Raw genomic sequence first — 26,245 nt, forward strand, 5'->3', positions numbered from 1 at the left:
CTCCAGCATACCACACCTGTCATGAGTGTGTGAAGTAAGAGGATAAAACCAAAACCTATATGAAATGTGGTTTCTAATTTGAAGCCAGTAAATACAGCCAAAGAAATGAATGATGCTTTATCAGTAATCCATGCAGATGGGCCAATGTCTTCTAAACAAAACTAGTAAAAAACCATGGTGACAAAAGCATATTATTCATTGAAAAATAAACTAATTAACTGATGTAGTAATGCCTCATTTTCCACTTTCTATTTTAAAAGAAAAATTAATTGTAGTGATAGGATGGAAATGGAGTATTTTCATTTTAGAACAAGTTTCCATTCCATATACAACAAGCTGAACTGAAATAAACATTTTATTTAAAAGAAAAAAAAAAGTTTTTTCTTTATGCCAGGCAATTTTTCCCCAAAATAAAATAAAATAATTTAAAAATCAAATCTGATACTTGATGTTGCATTTTGAAAAGAAGAATATTAAAATTGTGATATTCCCTTCCAAATAGCAAGTCCAGATCTCACTCCAGTTAAGTTCTGAAGTAGGACAGCTTTAAAAATGAAATTAAGATTTCCTTATTAATGCTCAACAGCTTCAGTAAAGAAGCTTGCAGATCATGAATACATGCTATGCTTGAAAGAAAAACAAAGGCAAGACGTTTTGATGACTAAGGATGCCTGTTACAGGAGGTGAGGGTACAGTGGTCTGGTACTTTTTATCAAATACTTTCTGTTCCTCAGTGTGAAAGATGTTCCCTTTTCACAGCCTTTTACAGATGTTAATTCAGATACTCTTCCTCCACTGGGTGAAAGATCAGGCATGCATCGTTCACCCGAAGCCTTGAGATTTTGTTTATAACATAATCTGTACTATGAATGGTGAACAACAAATTTACCTGCAAAACGCATAGGGAGGATCCTTGGCACCAACAAGGAACTGGAACCCATGAAGTTTCTCAAATGCTTTACTAAGAACTAGTGAATAGAGGTACTCTAATGAGAATACCTCACAGGTATTCTAATGAGACCACCACAGACTGCGCTCGGCCTCCTGACTCAGAGGAACAGCAGGCTGCATGATTTCAAGGCTCCTTCTTGCCTCAGCTCTAAGGTGATCCTTGCAGTTGAGTGCAAGAACAATTTCAGTATGAAATTGGACACTGTGACAAACAAAGAAGGAATAAGCCCTCCCTTCCATGGCCCCCCCCCAGCCCCACGCTAACAGATGCTCATCTGCAGGAAGACAGTCATATGAAACACAAAAACCGCATCAAAGTGCTGTGCACTGCGAGAAAGAAAATGATAAGCAATCTTTAAAAATGTTAATAAGGGGAAACTGAAGTCTTCAACAGGTCTGAAAAAATACCCATTCACAATCCTGGCTTATCTGCACAGGGAGAAAATTCTGTATGTGTGAGCCAGTTGCTAAGAAAGCTCTGCCTAATGCAGATACAAGTCTGACTTTTTAAGTTGACATTTCTACTTTTTCAGTGGATCAGAACTGTCAGGAGAGTTCCCCAGGCAGACCAGAGGATTGCAGAGGAGAGTTATTCTGTAGCAGTCTAAGAGTTGTGGCATAAGTGCTTTGACGGAATTAGCAATGATGGTTTAAGAAACAGCCTCAGACTCTATTCCCAGCACTAGCAATTACCACTCCCATAACAGAATCAGAACAAAGGAACAGAATCAGAAGGAAACCAGCTGCAAACTTTCCTGCACGGGCAAAGAGCAAAATCCCTTCTGCTGCTGCTTTCACAATGCCTTTAACTAACATCTGGCAGTGGGGCAGGACAGACAACTGGAGACAGGAGCATTTAAAGTATTACTACTAGACTTGCCAAGAGCTCAGCTGTCAGAGTCCTTACACTGTCTTCATGCCTCTTCTGGTTTTCTCACAAGATGTGACTATGAGAAACATTTATTCTTCAAAAATTAAAAATGCTCAAAAATGTCCTTTATCAAGTACATCAGCAGAACATACTGTGCATCTGTAGAGTACCAAAATAGGGATTAAGTAAAATTTTGCTAGGTAGTTGGAGAAAAAAGTCTTTGAAGATAGCATGGATGGCATGAAGTTTGGCATGGGTTAATCACCTCCTTCATTAAAGAAAGGAATACATACTGAGAACATCTTTCTGCCATCTGATTAAGCAATGAGCCAATACAATTGTAAATCTTCCAGAAATTCCCCATGGTTCAACTCAACAGAGGCAATTCTTTACTTCTCAGATGCTACCCCTCCTTTTCAGATAATCACTGCATTAATTGTGTACAAAAACTTTCTATCATGCTGTTAAAAGAAATGGAATGTGACAGTTCTTGTGATTCTCCTTAGCAACCTTTGGCAATTAAGAGATTGAATTATTCATATATATTTTTAATATAATAATTTTTAAGTTTGCTCACCACTCAATTGCTCAAGCAGCAAGCAAAACCAAAACTGTTTGATTCTAGTACAAACAGTGCAACTGTTCATTTTCTACTGTTTTAGTGATTGATAGAACTTATTCTATCTGTAACTGTGGTAAAAAGGGATTTAAGGGTACTATTCTATCCCCACAATCATATGCTATCAATTGCTTTGCAAGTCATTGGAATTTTTTCTTCCTTTGAATAAGGCAGATTTTCAGTCTTGTCTGCACTTATTTGTATTATTTACAAATAAGTACCGTGTAAGACTTACCTATATTACATATAGTTTCATGCAAGTCCGATCAAGTTTCGCATATTCATTCAACATGGCTCAATTCAGATAGGTTTTTTTCTCTGTATTAGTAAGCAGCACAACCACAGTATTAAAATAGAAATGATGGGATTTGCACTGAGACACATGATCATTTCATTCAAGATGGGAAAAATACAGATGACACCCACTTTATTTTTAGGCTGCAAAATTGACTAAAAAATCTGAAGAATATCAGAAGGGAAAATATACCATGTATGAAGAAAAATAAATACACATGTGCTAAGATTGTACATTGCGATTCACATTTTATAAGCTTTTGTTCACTGGCGTAAACTGAACCACAACCAGATAATCTGTATGGGAAGAACGATCTAGTAAGACGGCATTGTATTTTTTCCTCTAAATGTTATTTTAGATAACGAGAAAATCTATTTAAGTTGTTTTTGCTTCCATTTAACATACATTTGAGCTGTCAGTGTAGTTGCATGGTATTATTCTCTTAGGCTGCTACTGGACAATAAAGCTACAGATAGAAATAAAATAATAATAACTTGTGACAGGTTACATTTAAAATGTTTGATCAGACTGATCAATGGGCCTTTGCTTCAAAAGCTAAGTTGACGTTCAAGGAAGAAAAAGATAATGGTTGTTCCAACAGTGTGTCCATATCTCACTGAACTGGAAGGCATTTGGGATGCAGCCCCAGTCTTAATACAGCTGCCACATACAAGAAATGCTTTTTTGCTTCTCAGACTCCATGATGGAAATTCACATCTGTCTTTTTCTTTCAAAAAATACTTCTGTTAGAGTCTATACACTTAACTTACATCTTGGTTTTATTTTAAATTTCAGAAGCTTTATTTTCCTTCTCAGTCTTGTAATTATTTTATATTCTTTAAGCAGGGTTCTGAAAACTTATTAATATTTGACAATTAATATATAGATAACAATAATTATCAGTCAGCTACTGTAGATTAGCTGTTACAGGCGTGGTTTTTTAATTATTTCTTTTTAACATCTGTTAACATGCTTTGAACTCTCTCTGTGATACTGGTTTGTTGATTTTGTTTTCTTCTCCATTTACACAATTGCCTTTTGGTTTTTGTGTTTCCTCAAGCTCCTTTTACCCAGATACATACCTCTGAAAGTAATCTCATTCAGGTTGATTCAGTTCTCATTTCTGTTCAATTTAAAGCTATTTTCTTTGGCTCACAGCAGAACCTCACACAGTCTCTCACTGAGTTATTGAGGATTTTCACCCCATATCAGCAGCTCATCAGCAATTACTTTTCTGCACACAGATCCTTAAAGATCCAGGACATGATGATTTGTTACACTTTCTGTGCTGAAACAATCATGAAGGGAAGCTCCTTAAACAAGTTTCTACCAGAAAGGGAGTGGAGAGCTGAGCACTTCTAATCATGGTAGATCCTTCACTTCCACCTCAAAAATTGAAAATAGTAATATTTTTAGGGCCAGGCACTATGAAAGTATACGTTTACTGCCTTTATTTAAATCTTTGGATATATTAAACTCCTCAGCTTGCCTGACCTTAATATTGCAATACTCCTATAAACTAATCATCTAGCTTTTGGATTGGCTTCATAACATCTGATGTTGGATCTGGTAAAATTCGTCTTTAATTTGTTTCCACTGCCAATGGAAATTTAAATAAGGTATTCTATTTTTGGTGATATAGCGGGATTTATATTCACATGATAAGATGTGACTGTAATATATGGGAGGTATTAAAAATTTCAGTTAGATTTATTACAGATCTTTTACAAATTTGTTTCAGTAGATATATTATACATATTTTTAATAATTTGTTTGTTTTGATGGTTTTTCTTTTTTACAAGCAGCTCTTGATCCTAAACAAAATTAGGATTTCTCATTTCATTCCTTTATATCACATGGTGCCAGTCAACAATGGCTTATTTTTTTAGAGTGACTACTTCAAAGAAAAATGGTATTCTGCTTTACTATAGTCTTTAAACATTAAGAAGTCCAGTCTTTTACCATTAAGCCTTCCTATAGTATACAGAGCAGCTGAAAGTGAGCCCTTAGTAGTATCTTCTCCATTCTTAGATTAAAGAAAAGCAAATCCATGCTAGCAGTGAAAAAAGACCAAAGCTGTCTTCACCCTTACTAACCGTGAAAATAGAAGTGAAGGAAAACATGCTGCAGAGACATTCCCACTCACTGTATGCCAGTTAGCTCTAACTCAGAGAGAATTTATCTCCCCTAGCCAATAAAGTCTTAAGTCCTGCTAAAACAACGTTGTGGGGACTTACCATCTTGGATCACAGGTAGCTTTGGGTCTTCTCTACCTTATTTGACTGAGCAACGTGAAAATGCTCACATAATCTGGCAAGCCTCCATCTTCTCAGAGAAGCTGTAATTTCAGAGGACTGAAGTCCACAGGTACAACTATGTTATCAAACCAGCTTCTGGGGTGAGTTTGGAATCCAGTTGCCTCAGGTCTAGTTAATCCAGACTGGGAATTCTGTATCATGCTGATAGAAGAGGCTTTTCCTATTTCTTTACTGTTTTCCTACACAGCAGTCACTGTCCTTCAGTCATATCCTTTGGAGTTGTTTTCCACCCAGTTGGGTAATTCTCTAAAAATATGTTGTTGAATCACTCTTCTGGACTACATTTCTCCTTGACCTGCTGTGTTTTTATTCTTCCATCATTTGCTGAGTGATAGTTAATCTCCACATTAACCCTTCTAAAAGCAGCTGGAATGGCAGTGACTGTACCACCTGCTGTTAGTCTAGTGCTGCTCTGATTATATTGCATTCAATTTCGGTTTCTGTTTCAAAGTCAGCTTTTGACTGATTGTTTCCAGTACCGCTAGCCAGTGTGTTGCAGAACCTTAGATTTCAAATGTGTTAAGCTACATCCATGTTTATAAGCCACACTAAAAAGGTTCTTCTTTTCAGCCGACCTAATTTGCTTGGAAACCTTGTGGAAGCTGGACAGACCTGCCAGCAACATCTTAGCTAGCTTAAGTGCTAGCTCAGATGTCTCTTCATGGCACTGTGCCATGCAGATATTGTCACGTTTTCAGGGGTTTCTGGTTTGCCCTTGTAAGAGTTTTGTCATCCACATGCAAAGTCATGACTGTACTTGTGGTGTGGATTTTTTCTTATTTCTATATGCAATATGTCACATCCTTCTGTCCTGGGAATATCTGAATGTTCCATGATTGTCTTTCCCTTTTAATTATAAATATTTTTATGCTTTTATCCTAAAGCATTGTCTATTTCTTTATAATCTGATATACCATTTCTAAATATTTGCACTTCAACTTTTTCCACTGCTACTGTTTTCCTTTTAGAAGCATAGTTTTCACCAGCCCTGCAAATATCAGCTATTCTTTGCAAAGTCAGTTCTTTCTAGTCTCCAAAGTTAAGTATTCTTGGATCTAACAATCACTTATACGACAAAACTTTCAGGTTCTGGTCCATCTGGTAATTCTCTTATCCCTATGACTCTACTGTACTGAATACGCTGTGATATAACAATCAGCACTCTTGCCTGTCACCTGGTTTCTTCAAAAAAATGACCTTCACTTTCCCTAAGGAACACTGTTCACCGTGTTCCTGATTAAAAACAAAATGTCTTTTTCTGCCTACCTTCATGTTCCTTATGATGTACAATGTTGAGCTCTACTGCTCCTGGACCTACTGCCTATCATCGTGAGTGTATTCTCCCACTTGCCCTTCTCTGCACTCAAATTGTTTCTCACTATCATTTGCTCTAAGAGCTGTCTGAAAGAAAACAACGGGTTCAGAATTTAATGTAATAGGTCATTTTTCTTCAGAAACCCCAGGAAGTTTTGCTCATCCATGCAAACAACTAGTGCAGAGAGGCCAGGTATATGAAATTTCTCTTTCCACCTTTTTCTGAACCTGGCGTCCACCTCCTCCCGCCCCCGGCAAAAGATTTCTCACTCCTTAGAAGTTTCTTTGCCATTTAAAAAAAAATAGCCACCAGCCTGAGTATCATGAAACTTCATAACAGAGTAATCTTAGCAGTGTCATCACGACTACTGCTTCACTTCATCATATTCCAATGTATCAGCTTCATTCTCCATTTAGCTGGAGTGCTGGCAAACTTAATTTCTGCACGTACCCACACTTCAGCACAATATAATGCAAACTCCTACACTTTCTAACCATCTCTACAATATGCTCATTTATTCCCTTAATACTGCTAAGAAATGAAAAAATGAATGCTGTAAGTGGGAGTAGTTCTACTAATTTATTGCAATGAAATAATATTCTAATGCATTGTAATACATTTTTAAAATGTAATTTTCATATTCATACAGACAATAACTGTCAAGACATTTTAACAGACTCCTGTTCTCTTTTAGCACGTTATCTTTTTTAAGATGCATGAACACAAGCATTCTAGCTTTCAAAAGTGGCAACCTGTTTTTGCAAGCTTGGTTTTTAAGGATCAAGTGAGACACCTCTTGATCTCAAAAGCTCTAAGACAGCTTCTTTTTTTCTTCCGAGCACTAAGGAACTACTATCCCAAATCATTTAAGCTCATTTCCTACCCATGGCTCAGAGGTAAGGTGTACTGGGTCTGGTTGGGATGGAATTAATTTTCTTCATAGCAACCTGTATCGTGATGTGTTTTAGATTCATGACCAAAACAATGTTGAGAACACACCAGTGCATTGGCTACTTCTGAGCAGTGCTTGCACAGTGTCAAGGCCTTCTCTGTTTCTCACTTTGCACCCCCAGTGAGTAGGGTGGGCAAGAGGTCGGGAAGGGACACATTTGGGACAGCTACCCCAACTGACCAAAGGGATATTCCATACCATATGGCACTGTGCTCAGCAATAAAAATTGGGGGTTGTTTTCCCAAAGTAGGGATTGCTCAGGGACTGGCTGGGCATCAGTCTGCTGGTGAATGATTGCCTTTGCATTGCTTAATTTTTTTTCTTTCATTTTTCTTCACTTATTAAACTGTCTTAACCTCGATCCCTGAGTTTTTCTTGGTTTTGCCCTTCTGATTCTCTCCCCCACCCCACTGCACGGGAGTGAGTGAGCGTAAGAACCCATTAGTAAGAAATAAAATTGCAGCTGAAAGACTTAACACAGGTTATGTATCCCTATATGTCATACCATGGGCCTCAAGGAAAGATAAGAGCTTGCTAGCTACTGATAGTCGTGTAGCATAATTGTGAAATCAACAGATCTGACCGACATAAAAAATTAAACTTAACCACAGATCTCGGAAGAACTATTCTAAAAGATCTTCATGGAAAGCTCTCTGTGAAAACCAGATTTCTCTCTCCCACAGTTTCTTTCTTTAAATGCTAGAAACCTCTCAAATGTTATAAGGCATTTACAAGCTATTGCTATTCAGCTCAGGTAAAAAAAAAAAAAAAAGAAAATAAAATCCTGACCCTCTGTATACCTTCCCCCCAACTTTTCCAGCTGTAAAGTCCTACTTCAATATTTGTATAGTTTTCTCGCATTTTTCCCATTGCTTTTTATGCTACGTCATAGGTTTACTACAAGGTATTATCTCATTGAAAGGGTCTATTAAACTCTAAGTAACAGTGAATCTCTAATTTATATGTGTACCCTAGGATGGAATTAAACTTGGTCATCATCTACTGTCTGATACCATCTCCACTCAATTATGTAATAGGAAACAGAGTGTGTGAAGGTGGAGACTTAAGTCCATTCATCGCTGCTACTTGATTTCACATTACTTAAATGCTAATGCTCTCAGTCCTCCCAACAATACAGCCTGTCTGCCTCCCTGTCTGCATAACTAATCTAAAGCATGTATTTCCTACTTTCCTTTCTATTGCAAAAAGAAACACTATTTTCTGTGCTTCTTTGACTTTCATTTTGTACAAGCCTATTCCTTCTGTCTGAGGATTGTTTGTCTACATGTATACCTACATCTTAAATTCAACTGCTTACTAGAATCATTAAATGTCCTACAGGAAGGAAGTTCACCATTTGCCCCCAATCAGAAATACTGTCAAATGATTTTTGTAACTTGCAAGTGCCTCTGCTTGTTTATGTAGATTAGAACCTGAGGCTGAATCACCACAGAGTGGTGTAAGCTTGGGTTACACTTAGACTCAATATCTGGAGTCTGGTTTCCACAAAACAAGTCAAAGGGTAAATACACCTAACTAAGAAGGAGTTGTATGTCTACAACATCAGAGACAGGATTTTCATGCTTGAAAGTGCCAGCCTTCTGTATGGCAATTCTATCACCATTTAGTTTTGACAGTGTTACAGTAAGAATTAAAGTCCTCTGCCCTAATAAGTCCTCCTAAACTGACATACTTGACACTGTAATTAAAACCCCCTACCTCGCGCACTGTGAATTTCAGAGTTTCCCTCTAAATGGCTTTATATTGAGAAAGAAAAAGGTTAGGAGTTGTTTTCATGGAGTTGATAGTACAGCTAGGTATGCCAAAAGGCATGATGTTTTTATTTGAGACATACCCTGTCTCTAAGCTTACCTGCAAGTTCTAATGTAATAGTGCCACCCCCAAGAGAGAGCAAATGCAGAACCTTATGGGCAGCTGCTATACCCAAACATGTTTCCGCAAGCTCACCTGAGGCATTGTGCCTATAAGGGAAGCTCTTGGGAGCTTTGCAAGTACAGTGCCCTCTCATAACCCTTGCCTAGTGCACCAGTATCTTTGAAAGCTTTCAAGATGATAGGGAGTTACATAAATGCCAAGTACTCTTACATGTAAAAAATCAAAGGTCATCTAAAGAAACATATTCTGCTGCAGAGGGATGAATAATCCTGAGGTTGGAATATGCTTTGTAATGTTTTAGTAAGACATGAAAGTGCTACTACTTCATGAAAGCACAAGAAACATGTACCCATCTATGATTAGCATCAGGCATATGTCTTGTCAAAATCTGGCACGTCAGTCTGTGGCAAACTTATCATGATCAATGTCAACACAGCACTTGTTTTACTATCAACAGACCTGCAAACTTCCCTGGTAAGGTGAAGAGCAGGTATTTTACACTTTCACTTGCCTGACTGAGCAAAACTGTTAGACATACACCAGGTACCATTTCTCTTCCTTTCTATAGTCTGATTGCACATTTTTATATTGATGAGATTAAACAACTTTGACATCAACAGTCATCGTTCAATTGTACACGTCTCCTTTATAACTCAATATCCTGCTCCATATGTATCTATATTCCCTACCAAAAGGGAATATGAGAAGACCGCTGCTATAGCAATCTGAATGAAGTTTCTTTTCACTCTTCTCTTTATCAACCATCTCTGTGTTCCCATGCTACACCCTTTTTGCTATACATCTGCATTCATATTTATGTCTGTGTTTATTGCCCACTTGAAATCCTTAAGTAGTACCACCAGTGAAGATAAAATAAAATAACCTATATTAATTTAAAATCATATCTGACAGTTCTACATTGTTGCACATTGTGCTTCTTCCAAAGGCAGCTATATAGTTACAGGTACTTGGGTGCATAAAGTGATAAGGAGGTTTCTATGGCAATTATTCATTTTAATTGAAATTTTTTTAGGGAAAAAATCATTTCATGTGCATCATGCAATTTGCACTTGTTTCCAAAGAATCTGAACTTGCTCAGGGTGAGCTGTGAAATCACATTTTCCAGGAAGACACAATGTTTAAAATTCTGTCTGCGGGATGGGAAACCGAAAGGGGTCTTGGTAAGGTTGTTAAGCCTATTAAAATTTAAGAACATTTATCCATTTATGCAACTAGATTATCTATTTTTTACTGTCAGGTAGAGATTTTATGCTTCAAATGAAAGAGGAAGAGTTAAAAATCAAATTGATACACAATGTCCTTGAAGCTACAAGGTAGAGGAACCAGAAAAAAAGAAGTACCAGAAAGGACAGCAGCGAGACAGCATGCTGAAGGAGACAGGTCATCAATGAGACCAAATCCACAAGATCAAACATTTGTATTTTCACATATTTTAGTTCCCATGTGTTAAAATAATAGCGAAGACAAAGTTAGTTCCAGCTTTAATATATTTTAGAGTGTGAAAATAGGAGTTGGAGGAAAGCAACTGTTTTACCTTGCTTAGCTAATAAAATAAAGATATAAGTTGTTTTCCTATAGAAAATAGGATTTATTTCCTCCCCTATTCCCATCACCACAATGAGTCAAACACATTTTAGGCCTAAATTTACAACAAAACCAAAATCAACTATTTCAAGTGATGAGGACCTAGAAACAATCTCTGAAATGTTTCTTATTCACTAAATTTATAGCATTGCCTTTTCTGAAACAAAACTCTACTAATTTTTTATCTATATCATCGTAAGACCGTATAGGCTAGCTGCCAAAAATGTCTCAAGCTAAAAATAGTCCTTGTCTCCTTCATAAATATTAAATAAATATTAAATTGCTAGGAGGGTCGGGGAGGAAGTGTTCTTTACCAGCCACAAAATCCTCCTAACTGAGCAAAATCTGTACTTAAAAACATGTGGCCATGGCAGTATGTGAGGAGAACCAGAAGAATAATTTTAACAATGTAGCTTTGGTATTAGTGTATTTGGCTCATTGCATTTCCACACCTATTTGGAATATCTAAAACAGAAAAAGGAAGAATATAACTCCTAACTTGAATGTCAATGATTGCATCACAGTTCAGAAGAAAGCAAAATTACATGAATGTGATTTTCATAGTATATGTCATTCATTTTGAATAAAATGGAGACTGAGAGTAAATCCCTTGTTGAAAGGCATGGGATCGGGAAGCAGACATTCCCTCCATCTGACCAAGCGACTCTTTTTTCCTGGCCCATAGCAAGTTCTATTTTGGTCAGAAAATGTTTTTGCAAGACAAGGGAACCAACTTGCTTCAGAAAGAAGTGTGAACATGAAAGTGGTCTCACCAAGGACAATCTAGCAGCAGAGGGCTTTTTACTGCATGGACAATCTGCTCTATTTTTGGCACCTGTTCTGCCATATGCTGACAGCTGTCATCTACCTCATCTTCTGCTGCAGTTAGGACCCTCTTTTCATATCTGCCTGACTCCCTTTGTTTTACTACCTGACTCTCTCATAATTATTAAAATATAGAGCAATCAATAGAAAGGTTTCCGGAATGTTTTTTATCTTTCCAGACATAAAAGAAATATACTGTCATTCCTTTGTGTGTCACTCTTACAAGTACACATATAGAAAATAACTTACTGAAGGGAAGTAAAGTTAAAGGCATGCAAATTTGATTTAGTTCTGAACATGGCAATATCCACAGTCACTCAGCTCTGATGGATATAAAGGCTACTGGTGGTGCTCGTCTTCTAAAGTTCTGTTTCCTACACAGAACTTAACCCTACACCATTGTGTACCCTACATCTACTCAATAGTTTTCACAAATTGTCGGGGTTTGAGAAACACAGCTATGAAACAGCAATTTTCATGGTGTTGAAGGGAGAGGTAAGATCTGAAGGTTGGTTTTGGCTAGCATTAAGAGACAGGTTTGAAAAGACTCTGGCTGAGGCACTGCTCTCAATAAATTAAATGTAATGACTGGATCTAGTAGAAAGCTGCTTTTTATAGCCAAATTGTATGCCTGGCTGGGAGAAGTGGGAAGGGGGGGGGGGGGGGGGGGAAGAGGAAGCATTTACAGTTGCGCTTGCCATCATTCACTGAGAAAACCACCAACATATCAGAGCCATAAATATCTCTCTCCATTTTGGCTCAATAACACAAGCATCAAAAGCATGTAAAGGAAATCTCTTTCTTACTTACAAAAACACATACATATACACACAGAAAAAATTGCCAACGAAAGCTGTAACTTCATTTTCAGAAATGGCAGAATGTTTTCTGTGTAGGACTTGGATGCACTGCTCACTCCCCTCGGTATACTCAAGTCTGGAAATGTCACACAGAATGCAAAGCTTTGCCAATGTAAAAAAGACTAAATATCTCTGATTGAAGGACCTAAAGTTTTTCTTGACCACATGTCCTGGTTTCAGCTGAGATAGAGTTAATCTTCTTTATAGTGGCTGGTATGGGGCTATGTTTTGGATTTGTGCTGAAAACAGTGTTGATAATACAGAGATGTTTTAGTTGTTGCTGCACTAGCCAAGGACTTTTCAGCTTCCCATGCTCTGCCAGGTGCAGAAGAGGCTGGGAGGGGACACAGCCAGGACAGTTGATCCAAACTGACCAAAGGGCTATTCCATACCACATGACGTCATGCTCAGTATATAAAGCTGGGGAAGAAGAAGGAAGGGGAGGACATTTGGAGTGATGGTGTTTGTCTTCCCAAGTAACCATTACGCATGATGGAGCCCTGCTTTCCTGGAGATGGCTGAACACCTGCCTGCCCATGGGAAGTAGTGAATGAATTCCTTGCTTTGCTTTGCTTGCGTGCGCGGCTTTTGCTTTCCCTATGAAACTGTCTTTATCTCAACCCTCGAGTTTTCTCACTTTTGCTCTTCTGATTCTCTCCCCCATCCCACCGGGGGGGAGTGAGCGAGTGGCTGCGTGGTGCTTAGCTGCCGGCTGGGGCTAAACCACAACAGTCCTTTTTGGCGCTCAACGTGGGGCACGAACCCACAACCCTGGGATTAAGAGTCCCATGCTCTACCGACTGAGCTTATCCCCTTGAGTCCAAAAAGGACTGTTGTGGTTTAGCCCCAGCCGGCAGCTAAGCACCACGCAGCCGCTCGCTCACTCCGCCCCGGTGGGATGGGGGAGAGAATCAGAAGAGCAAAAGTGAGAAAACTCGAGGGTTGAGATGAAGACAGTTTCATAGGGAAAGCAAAAGCCGCGCACGCAAGCAAAGCAAAGCAAGGAATTCATTCACTACTTCCCATGGGCAGGCAGGTGTTCATCCATCTCCAGGAAAGCAGGGCTACATCATGCGTAATGGTTACTTGGGAAGACAAACGCCATCACTCCAAATGTCCCCCCCTTCCTTCTTCTTCCCCAGCTTTATATACTGAGCATGACGTCATGTGGTATGGAATAGCCCTTTGGTCGGTTTGGATCAACTATCCTGGCTGTGTCCCCTCCCAGCCTCTTCTGCACCTGTCAGAGCATGGGAAGCTGAAAAGTCCTTGACTAGTGCAGCAACAACTAAAACATCTCTGTATTATCAACACTGTTTTCAGCACAAATCCAAAACATAGCCCCATACCAGCCACTATAAAGAAAATTAACTCTATCTCAGCTGAAACCAGGACACCACATTAAGACATTTTCCTGTCTTACAGATGCACAGTAATCCCTCCGTAAAATAAATCATCAAGTATTCCTCGAAGTCTTGGGACAAGCTAAAAGTTCAATAAAGAATGTGGTCCTTTAAATTTACACACTTCAGCTCCTCACATTTCCTGTGGGGAATATAAATTGCTTCTAAGTACTTACTATGCTGCATGCCATTCAAATTCTGTTGCTTCAATTTATTATATTAAAAAGTAATTCAAATTTCAATTATTCGTTGTAAAAGTACAGATTTAGCTAAAGTACACAGAAAATTCAATTCACACCTAAATGGCTACAAAGTTCAAATTAATCTATTTGCAGTCCTCCCACGTCCTTCTCAGCATCCTTTAAAATGTCACGTATTTTATAAAAGATATAGATTTTGTGAGTATTGATGTGCTCTATCAACAGACAAGTTCTCTCTGCTTTTAGTTTTGCAGACATTATTTACCCATCCCAAATCACTAACAATTACAGCTAAAATAAAGGGGTCCATATGAGTAAAGGTTACAGGACCAGACTTACTGCTCAGAAGTTTGCACCTTATAAACCTCTCATCTTCAATCCTACATTCAAAAGGTACTTATGATTTCAAAGAAATTGCAAATCAAATGATTACACGCTACAGGAAATTAGATAAAAGAGAAAGGAACCACTTCAACACCATAAAGAGTTTCTATTCAGCTATTATATTAATAGCAAAAAAACATATTTTGATTGTAGCTTCTGCAGGTATAAAATGACAGGTTTTAGACTCTACTTTTATTGAAGTGCATAGATCCACAAAGCATTTTCAGTCCTGCATGGTGTTTTAAAGTCTTGTAATCATTCAGCACAGCATTTGGACAGCACTTCGTTAATTTTAAGCAGAGGAGTAACTGCACTTGTTAAAATATGCTCTAGATATGTAGCACCTTTCAGAATAAATTCAAGCAGTAGAATTAAGTATAATATACTGTTGAACTTCTGTACCACTACAATCAACACCACAGCTTTTGCATTTTTGAAGCCAAGTGATGAATTTATACCTCATAAACTTAGTCTTAATTTCTTTACGGAATCTAATGTAATCTTTATGTTAACATTCTATTATGTAAAATGTAATGCTTTTTCATTTCAGATTAAGAGAAATGTCTTAAATATATCCTACTGCAGTGATAATGCCCTTCTTTTTGTAAGGAATGGACATTTTCCTGTCTTTTTTCCCTGCTAATTTAACTAAAATTAATAAATCTGTGCATGGTACGATTGGAAAAATCAGGGCACTAAAACCGAGCATTTATGTTAGTTGTTACAGTAAGAATACCTACCACAGCAACTGTGTATTGCACTAAGAACCAAACAAACCTACAGTACACTTGAAGCAAATAGCGGGATTATATACATATATATATATAAATATATATGAAATATATATATGTATACACACAAACACACACACACACACACACACTAATAAAAGCAAGCCACAAGGTTTATGGACTACTTCTTCCCTTGCCAGCCTCTCAGCACCCATAAATGCTCTTCCAAGATATTTTGCAACAATGTTTTCCAAATTAGCTTGCAATAAGAATTTCAAATATTATTCTTTTCCTTTAATAATAACATACAATTTTATATGCAAGAGAGTACTTCAGTGAACCCCTGCTCCAAAAAATATTATATAATAATTAGAGCTGAAAAAATATATTCCTAGCAAATATTTTCACATTAAAATGGTAAAGGGAAATGGTTTTAAACATTTCTTTCTTAGAAAAAATGATGCAGAAGCATGAGTTCAGGAAACGATTTACCTTTCTTGTCATCGAAGTACAGTGTCTGTTGAGCTGGATTTGACCACTGGAGGGAGGTGTTATCATTTTGATCGACCCTGCAGGTCAAATTTGCTGTTCCCCCTTCAACAACCGTGACGTTCTGTGTAAGTGGAAACTGCCCTTGGCTGCCTGAGAAGGGAGGGGAGGGGAGGGGTGGAGAAGGGAAGAGAGAAAGAGGAAAAAAGAAAGGATTTAAGTTGTAGAACTGAATTTATTGCAGCAGCTTCCCACAGATAACAGCCTGAATTCAGTGTGATCAATTCTGACCAAAGAAAGGTAGTACAATAAATTGAAAAAAAATATATTCACAATATATTCTCTGTATCCTAACCCCCCTATGAAATAGTTTTTTTTTTCCTCCCCCCCCGTAAGTCATACTAATTAGTTCCAAAGAAACACTCTGCAATTTTATCCCCTCAGGCATACCCATACATCCAGGATATGCCTCTGCATAGGGCTCACGTGCTACATACTTACATAGACATCTCAGTACAGATAATATAGTTAAATGGCTGTTGAAAACATCACTGAAAGCGTAACATAAAAATCTGCATAGGATTTTTAAAATAGAGGGACAGGGCAGCCTTGACTCTCTGTTTCTTTTTCTGCTTTTTAAAGAACTCTCAGGACGACGTTTTTCCTGCCAGGTTTGGAAAGTTGTTGGAGAGCAAATGTAGTGTGAATCTAATACTTGATGCATCTTCTGTTGAGGGAATATCACCTGATCTCATATGAAAATGGAAGTGAAGATGTAGTAGGTCTCTTTCACATCTGTGATTCTATCCCAGAGCATTATGAATCACATTAAGTGCTTGCTGAAAAGTCACTGGGAAGATTTCCAAATACCTCTACACAATACAGGAGCAGTATCACCCAGGTTCTTGAATCACAAGTGTTTTCAATGGCATAGTTAGACTAAAGTGTTTATGTATTGTGAGAATAGCACACACCTTGTCAAACAGCACAACACATTTTGACAGAGTATCGCGACAAGGGAGCACAGTAAAAACATGCAAGTCATTTTTAGCATGGGTGGGGAAAAAAAACGTTCTTCAATAATAAGCAAGGCACATCATTATCTGGGAGATATATTGATTTATTCAAGGATACCATGCAAAAGAAAGACAATCCAACAGTCTAAATCAAATACATGTTTCTTTCTTTGCCTCCTTTTATACAGGTTCTATTAATACAAGAAGCACTCAAGGGTAGGTAGAGCTGCTAGCATAAGAAGTATAATATCAAGACTGACACTCAAGTGGGATGTGTCAGAAGTGAAAAATCTCTCTACGGTCCTACAGGAGTGAACAAGCTCATAGACATGCCATAAGTACATCAAGGAAATGATATATACAATATCCAGTAATTATACTAATACAGAATCACACATCCGGCATAAAACCTTCACAGAAACATCCTGTTTTAGTGGCTCTCATCAGAGTTGTTCCCAGCTAAGTTAAACTGAGGCATGTCTTCTATATGGAAGGCATGATAATATAGAAGTCTGTTATCTAGTATATAGGTTTTCAGATGACCAGAGTAAGGAATTACTAAATAAAAGATTAACAACTGAACTTTTATTTGACCTGCTGATATTGCCAAAAATATAGTTCTAGCCAGGTTTTGACAGCTGTCCATTTCCCTATGTAAAATAATCTTGATGGCCTTAGGCCTGGTACATAAGCATCCACATCACTGAAACCATTAGTGTTTAGGTAGTCTAACACTCTCCACTGTCTTGGTTTAAAATAAATAAATAAATAAATAAAGGATTTCCATCAAAATGCAAATCTGAATAACTGGTATAATGTTTGTAGAAATATCAACTTCCTGCAGATGTCTAAAGACCAAAATTTACTATGTACTGATATTTACTATAAGAGGGTATTTACTATCAACAGGATAACAAGATATAGTAAATAAAAAATAAGGAATATTGAAAACACCATGGCTAATTTAAATGCTGCAAACAATAAATGCCAAAATTCTCAGGACATCCTCTGTATCTGACACTTCATTAATCAAACCCTGCTTCTTGAAAACCACACATTGAGAAATACTTGATGAGTGAAAAATCATAAACAAGGATGGGAAAAAAAAAGAAAACAGAAAAGATTTGTCATTTCCTTCCATTTCTCCTCTTTCAATTCCAATGTGTCAAGGAACCTCAAGATATTGCATAAATTGCTTATCGCTTAAATTAGAATTTTAAAAATCCAGAAAAATGCACACAGCCTGTTATTACTTCCACTGAATTACAGGCATCTTACCAAAGAAATAACCTTCTAAAGTATGAGTTGCGGATAAGAGGCTATGTGGGCTAAAATATTTTTTGCATACAAGAAGCTTTAAACAGAACCTAGCGCCAGAGATTAGTACAGTGAAATCTGTCACTTACATTAAAGACCAGGAATGGAAGATAGTTTAATAAGGAACTTCTGTAATGATTTAGGACCCTATTAACATGATTTGGGAGATCTCCCCAGAATTACCCTATATTCTCATTCTGATATTATAGTTCTTATCATTAAGGTGTCAGTGTATATGCAGTCTATCATTTGTTAATGACTGTCAAGTCACAGACTTGTTTGACCAAAACAGTGGTTGGTAGGTAAACTTTTCTGATCAGCCATTTAAATGGAAACTGTAGATGCCATGATCTGAAAGAGGTCAGAAGAACTTTCTTTTCTCTGGCCACTCTACTGCATGCTGATGTTTTGGAAGCAAGAATTAATCTAGCATATAAAAGTGAAACCAAAGCATTCATCCTATCCCTTACCAATACAGAAGCTGTGTGGATCTGGAGAAGATGTACATAGTTTCATAGGAAGCTTGGAATGGAGAAAGAGGTACAGACAAAACGAGCCATTTAATCTGGAAACTAGCCTAAATGGAAAGAAGGGAGCCTGTGCAGAACAGAGAAAAATAGACAAAGCAAGACCAAAAGAATTGATACTGCACACCTCTTAATGAAGATCAAAATTATTAGTAAGTGATGAGAAAACTAAGACAAAGAAACATTTATGAGATTTACTTTATTGTTGGTATCAGCATCTAACTTGGGTTATTGAAGTAGGAACTTTGGGGGTGGAAGGACTGGAGAAGGTTGCAAAAGCCTATAGCAGATGGACGAACATTACAGAAAGCATCAACATCACGCCATTTAACACAGCTTTATAAGTGTCAAAGAAGTGGTTTTATGCCACTAAAGATTAGATCTGGTCCTGGGGGGACTGACAGTATTTTGTGGGAGAGCCCTCATTTCTGTTAAATAGGTAGGTAGCATGTGCGCAGGAAGCATGCCAGTGAAGCTGCCAGCCCGTGCAAGCGCTCAGTGCGATGGAGAACCCAGGCCATCGGTGATGCAGACGAGGCGTTCTCAGCCAGCTCTAGGTACCACCGTTGAACTCCGGCGGCAGCAGGCTCTTGCGGCAGCACAGCGACCCACAGCTGCGGGCCACTGACTGGAATCACATCATTCCCTGAGGTACTTGCTTTGGAAAACACCTTTACACCTGGGATAACTTACCACCACTGCAAAAAAGCATTCATACTCCCAGCATTGAATACGCTGGTTGTGATCCATGTGAATGGTCCCATTAAGTCAAGAATACTCGGTGATGAGCCTTCAATAAGAAGGCAAGCCTAAAGACCCTGCCAGATTGAGTCCGATGTGTTAAAAGAAACACAGTTTTCATCATCATTTCAACAACTGGGTGCTACTACTGTGGTTCTCTAGTATGAAGGTTCTTAATACAATTATTAAACATTCTTGTAATAATTTCTTCTTTAACTCTGGAAGCAGAGATTGAACACGACAACGCCCTCTAACAAAAGCATTCTGCCTTGACTTAAGAAGTCTAGTAATGGAAAACTTAGTGGCACCTTTGGTAACGTATTTCAGAGACCAACGGTCATCATTGTTTAAACAAGAAAACAGGTTTTTATTCCTAGTCTGAATTTGTCTCACTGCAGCACCTAACATCCCCTGGCTCTTGTTACATCTTTTTCCCTGCTCTGAAGAGCCCTCTATTATCAAATTTCTCTTTCTTTTGTAGGTACTTAGACTGTGATCATATCACCCATTAACCTTCTCTTTGACAATCTAAATAAATTGAGCTCCTAAGTCTTTCTGTAGAAATCATATTTTTCTAATCCTTTAATTAGTCTGTGTCTCTTCTCTGTGCCCTCTTCAATTTGTCATCTTTCTTCTGAAGTGTGGAGCCCAGACCGGGAAACCCCACTGTAGCAGTCACAGAAGGAAAAAATACAAAGGTAACACCACTTCTCTACCAGCACTTCACATTCTTGTTTGCATACCTAAATGAGTCCCCTTGGCCACAGGGTCAGATGGGGACCCACGTTTGACTGATGGTCTACCACGATTCAAGTGTTTTCTCTCAGACACCACTACAAAGGCAACCCCCCATTCCAGTTCTCCTCCTGTAGCTCTTAGATGTACATCCCTATGTTTCACTGCACTGAAATATATGCTTCTTTGAGCCCAGTGACCTATGCTCATCATTATTTCATATATCCACAGTCTTTGTGGCATCCGCAAACACTGCTGGCAACAATTGTGTTTCCCAGGGTGTTTCTGAAAACCAACTCTAAACCCCATTTAAATAGTACAGTACCAACTGCTTTTCCCAAGCAGACAAATGCACAGAAAGATGGCTGTTCAATTGTGAGTTCTTGTTTATCATTACACTTTCACCCTATTTTTTCAAACAGTTCTAATCTGCTTCATGCTTGTAAGGTTGGTTTTGAATAAGTTTTGGTTATTACTCAAGATGTCATGCTATTTCAAGTCAAAGGCCTTACAGCAGTCAAAAAGATTTTAAAGATTGCAGTTACCTTTTTCTAGACATAACTGTAACTTAAGAAGTAATGAAAATATTAAATTAGTCAAACATTCATTTATAAATACATTCAAATACATATCGACAATAAATTCACTCCTAATGAAGATTTGTTTTAAAACAGAGCATAATAAAAGTTTCTATTAAGCCAGAAAATTTAAGTACAAACTAATGTTCATATTTCCTTTAATGGTGGTAATGTCAGTGGGAAATAACCCCATGAAACTTACTGAAATCTCAGATTTTGAAATCTGAGATTTTGAAAATATTTAAAAGTATTCCTAAATCTACCGTTGACTTCTCACATGACCTCAGGCAATCCATTAAATCTATGCTATGCTAACCAATCTACACAAAAGAATTAATTATAATTATTCCACTTGTAAAAAGATTTGGCTCAAAAAGGATTAGATTTTTTTTTTTTTTCCTACATGTGTTTCCACTTACTCTGATTTCAGCCCATACTGCTGCTGGTATGAGACAGAGAAATGTACTTATGGGGAACAGGGTCTTGAAACAGTGACAAAATAAACTTTATAATGCTTCCATTTGTGTTTATGGATGAAAATTTATGTTACTTTGTTGCATACATTGTTCAAATCACATATATATTCTGGTTTGTGCATATATACTGTTAAAGAACACTTCTATACTCATTCTACAAATGATGTGAGATCACTTCTATTCTCCCTATCTAAACATAGTTTCCTTCTTTGGGTACAAGTCCTTGTAATAATTAAGTTAATTTTAAAAATATAAATGTCTTTATTTGTGGATTTTTTTTTTATATTTGCTGCATAAATTTTAGACACCATCAAGAATTAAAATAAAAAAGACAGTGGATTTCCAAGAATTTTAAGATGACTTCCAGATTTTAGTAATGAATCCAAGTCTACCTCAATCTCTTCAATTTCTGAATTGAACTCACCAATGTCACAAATACAAAAATTCTTGCATCGTACTTATCTTGTTGAAAACCAAAAGTGATGATGGCATTAACAAACCCGGATTCATAGCAATGGCAAACAATACTGAACTAAATTGTTCTTTACTCCAGCAAAACTGCTACGTGGTCAGTATGCATAAGCAGAAAGGAATAAAGAACATAGCATATGACTTAATAATTAATTACACGTTAAATTTCAACATCCAGTGGAAAACCTCTAAGCACTTCCTGCACTGATGAGCAGTGCATTAAGAACTTCGCAGATACATCACCTTTCAGTCTGCACTGTGCTAGCTGAACAAACCAAGATGTTTTATTTGCTTCTCACTGGATGGCCCCTCCATTCCCAGAACAACTTGGCAGCCCTTCTCTTCCTTGAACATGAGCAGCCAGGATGCTACACTCCGCTCCAGAAACCTTAGCAGTACATTATACAATAGCACTAGTAATCCTTTATTTCAGGTTGCAGGTATGGAAAAGATGCCCAAATTCAGTACTTGTACTAAGGGCAGATACTGAGATTTGCTTTAGGAGGTCTGCCAGGAGAAAAACTATCCTATGGGATTACGTGATGATGATGAGACACTGGGCTTGCAAAGGCCAAGGCTCTCTTGAAAGTACACACCCACATGTACTCCAGGCTTTTGCTGCCTGTCAGCTTTTAGAGAATGCAGAAAAAGGCATGAGGCTGATCAACAGCAGGAATATGGGAATTATCTTTGTTTAGCTGAAGAAACAGAAGGCAGGAGTGTAAGATGGGGGGGTAAGAAGATAAGATGGGGCAGGGGACGGGGGTGAAAGTGATATCTTTCACATGAATTTTAATTTGCACCAAAGAGAAATCCCCCCTCAAATGCTACTTAGTAAGAATTAAAGGGCCATTTTATTTTTATAAACATCTAGAAAATGCAGAACATATAAGTAATGAACACTCTTCTGAACACAGCTTTTTAGGTAAGTTCAGTGCAATTTACTTCCTGCTTTACTATTGACAGAGGTAATTGACAGATATGATCAAGATAATGAATATGACTCAGATGATCATCGTCCTACAGACAGGGCTACCCATCCAGCTTGCTTGCTTTCTTCACAAGAAATGATTGGCAATGACACTTCTACCCTCCACCGGCAGGTCAGGTCATCCAGACACATATATATCCACTACAGTATATGCAATTACATTGTGTTCCATGATCAAACCTTGAGGTAAATCAAACAATTTTACTGTCTGTCTGGAGCATACTAACAAAGAAAGAATAATAATAATTAAAAAAGTACTGATGGCCCATATTACAATTCCTTTGTATCTGAAGAGGAAGCAAGAAGTTTCATTGGAAAACACTACAAGGTATATATAAAGGTATATTACAATAAGCAATGAAGCTATTGCAAAAAGAAGGCGGCATCGAGATATCTGTCACCATGCTGTATCCTGGTCCCTCTGCTCATTTTAGGAGCTTTATTAGCAAAATTATTTCAGCTATTTTGCCTAGATGGAGCTATAGTGAAGTATATTGTATCACAGGTTGTTTTTGCAATGCTTTGTGGAGGACCAATACTGCTTTCCAGTAGAATTGACAGGCTCATATCTCATTAGCCACAAGCTGTTTTCAGTCAAGAAAGGCTTTTTTTTTTCAACCCAGAAATCATGGCTCAACTGCTTTTACAGATTTTAAAACTGATTTTTATCTCAGTATGAGACAAGGCTATGCAGAATACATTATTTGGTCCAGTTTGCAAACATTCATCTTGTGAGTTCATCTCATGTTTGTTTGTTTATGTTGGGGAGGGAGGTGTACTTTTTGCAATTAAAATGAAAACTCTTTAATGATTTCAACACTTCCATTTGATGCTTAGGTTATATATAATAATCAATTTACCAGGCTAATTATAACTGTGACTAGGTGGCTGTAAGTACCGAGAAAACATAATCCTCTCTTTACTTTTGTTTCTGCAGAGGTCTGCTTTTGTAGGAAATAGTTATGTTATAAATTAAGAGAGTTTCACAGTATCAGTGCAGCAAGCTTTGCCTACTCATGTCACTGTATATCAGAAAGCCATAAAAAGAAATGGCTGTGGAACGAGAGGAGGGACTGGACAAGAGGTGACAGCAGTGGGTTAGCAGTCTTTTGGCACATCAGCTCTACCTTCTGCGAGCCTGGCTGCCCAGCCTCCCTATGAAGTAAATTAAGTTTATCAGCGTATGCGAGGGAAAGAATAGAGCCTATAGTTCTATTCATTCTCACACATCAAGCCTATAGCAGAGATTAAGAAAAACATTTATCCTCTTCAGTCTTGCGCAGAACCACAAAGCCGTGGGCTTTTTTATTTCACCCCTTTACAGTATGATGTCAGTCAAAACCAGAGCACATAAAACCATGAAAACTGAACAACTGTATGAGAGGAAATAAAAAAAAATAAATCTTGAGCAAATTATTATTCAAATCAGTCAGAGTTTTTTCTATTGACTTCAACAGGACCAGGCCCTAAAAGAAAAAAAATACAGAATAAATATTTGGGTGAGGAGGCAAGCAACTCACTGCTTCAAACAGGAGCCTGCATCTGTAGGGAGAATACATTAATTTTGGCCTTCTTTCTTAGAAAATGAACTAAAACATTAGAAACAAAAGCAAGTATGCCGAAACATCTAAATATACGGAATCAGTTTCCTGGCTTTTGCTCTTAATTTATATATAAAATAATGCAAACGTCTCTCCAAGGAGATTAAGTGTTATTAGCTTGTCTTTATCTAATTTAAAGAAAAATGATACTGTGAACTGCATTTCAGCAGGCATAAACTGAGGTCTGCATTACTGTGCAACTAGTGTTTCCTCTAGCTTTTCAATAGGAATGAATCCCTTTCTCTATTTTTTCAGCACAGATACTAAGCAGAAGGTTAGTGTCCTGGAAATTTTGAAGGAGGCAACTACAGAAGTTGTTGGCCCTATTATTTTATTTCATTTCTAAGAACAGGCTTAAAAGTGTGGTAAAATATTGACTACATATTAAAGAAGATATTTTAACTCTTGATACATAACTACTTGCTTTGTTTTATTCTAAAAGACGAGATGACAATGTAGCCTTCATGCTAAACTGTATTCATACAGCACTTTTAAAGAAAGAGAAATTTGCCTCAGCATATTTTGATACACAGAAAGTCTTTGACTGGGTCAATTGGCCTTTCCTAATTTTCTGTCTTAAATGGCAATAATTTAGTCCCACATCTGGATAGCATATACTTTTTAGAGTTGATCCCCAGAGAGAATGTCCTGTAAAGTGTTTGCTCACTGAAGAAATATTGTTTAAAAAAGAAACAAAACAAAGAAAAAAAAAAGTGTGCTTTGCTAACTATTACATGCTCCAGTAACAAAACCACTTGCAGAGAAAACTGGAGTTAATGAGAACGCTGCAGAAACTTACTACAGAATGACAGAGTTTTAGGAGAGAGACGAAATAACTCAGAAAATAACTGTTACCCCCAAACTGTGCATTCAAGGTCACTGGGCTTTTTTAAATGTTTAAGCAATTACTAAAATAATCCAAAGGACAAGAGCACACCAGTACAGCCGCTGAATTCAGACTATAGAATTTATGTTAGACAGCAATAATAGAGAAGGAGGAAGCCTTTGTTCCTTCCTTCACTCCCTGTGTTTCAGGTGTATGTTTCTACAACAGCAGCTAACTCAAGATATAATTGATTCAGACTGTATTTCAGTGAAAGAGATTGCAGATATAAATTTGAGAAAACTGCATATTGAAGTACAATTATTCCATAAAGATAAACAGGAAAAAATGTGAGAGAGACAATGGAATAAAAAGTATGCACAAACAGTGCTATTTCCTAGGAACCTTGCATAAATTACTATATTTTACTCTTTTCAGACTATCACCATGGTATTATTAGCTTGTGAATGGAGAAGAGTATCCAGTGATTTTATTTATTTAATTATTTAGAAAGGGGAAAAAGGCATTCCCTTCCACCACTCTAAATTCCCGATGGAAGTTACAAACCCGCAAATAAATTAAAGTGAACCTCATCTTCCCATGACTGTTATAACAGGCTGCTGAATTTTCTGTTTCTCATAAGTGCAAATATGGTTTAGAGCTCTCTGTCACTTTTCACTTTAAAGTGCTATGCTCAATCCTTTGTGCCTCAACTAAATGTAAAGCCCTTTTTCTCTAAAAGCAGGAAGGTACCCAATTCTAACATGAAGAATGAGGAATTGGGCACTTTCATTTCTTTGAGGATCTGGGCCTCATTGTCACATTTCCATAACTAATCTGTAAAATGAGAATAATGGCATTTTTTTACTTCACAGCAGTGCTCCAAGAAGAAAATGCAAAAAAAAAATACACAGAAGCCAGATAATAGGGTAATGGAATAAATATATAAAGCTATGGTGGAGACAAATACACATACAGATACAACCCAATCAAATCTACTTCTTGCTACAAAGTTAGAACATACCACGTGCTTTCTTCTCCCCCAAATCCAAGCATTTGATCAAACTAACTGGTACTTCTTGCAGTTAACACAACCAAAAGAGTAAGGTAAATCACCTCTCATAAAAGGCAGTCTAGAACCTCCATTGGTTTAAGTCAGTATCAGGCTCTAACAACTTCACATCAGTTATGTACTTGGCCATTCGTGCTACGGAAAGTACTTTCTGTTATAATTATAATTTCTCTGTTCAGTCTT

The 26,245-nt window shown here is 37.4% G+C and overlaps 1 protein-coding gene across 3 annotated transcripts in view; it reads right to left on the reverse strand.

Annotated features, from left to right (window-relative positions):
* Positions 1 to 26,245, reverse strand: part of CADM2 (cell adhesion molecule 2) — a 691,281-nt gene that overhangs the window by 177,032 nt on the left and 488,004 nt on the right. For all 3 annotated transcript variants that reach the window (XM_072885977.1, XM_072885992.1, XM_072885987.1), the window contains one exon: positions 15,718 to 15,867. In XM_072885977.1, coding sequence (XP_072742078.1) covers positions 15,718 to 15,867 — 150 coding nt within the window. The remainder of the gene's footprint in view (positions 1 to 15,717; positions 15,868 to 26,245) is intronic.

Source organism: Ciconia boyciana, chromosome 1, assembly GCF_034638445.1.
Source record: "Ciconia boyciana chromosome 1, ASM3463844v1, whole genome shotgun sequence".
Lineage (NCBI taxonomy): Eukaryota > Metazoa > Chordata > Aves > Ciconiiformes > Ciconiidae > Ciconia > Ciconia boyciana.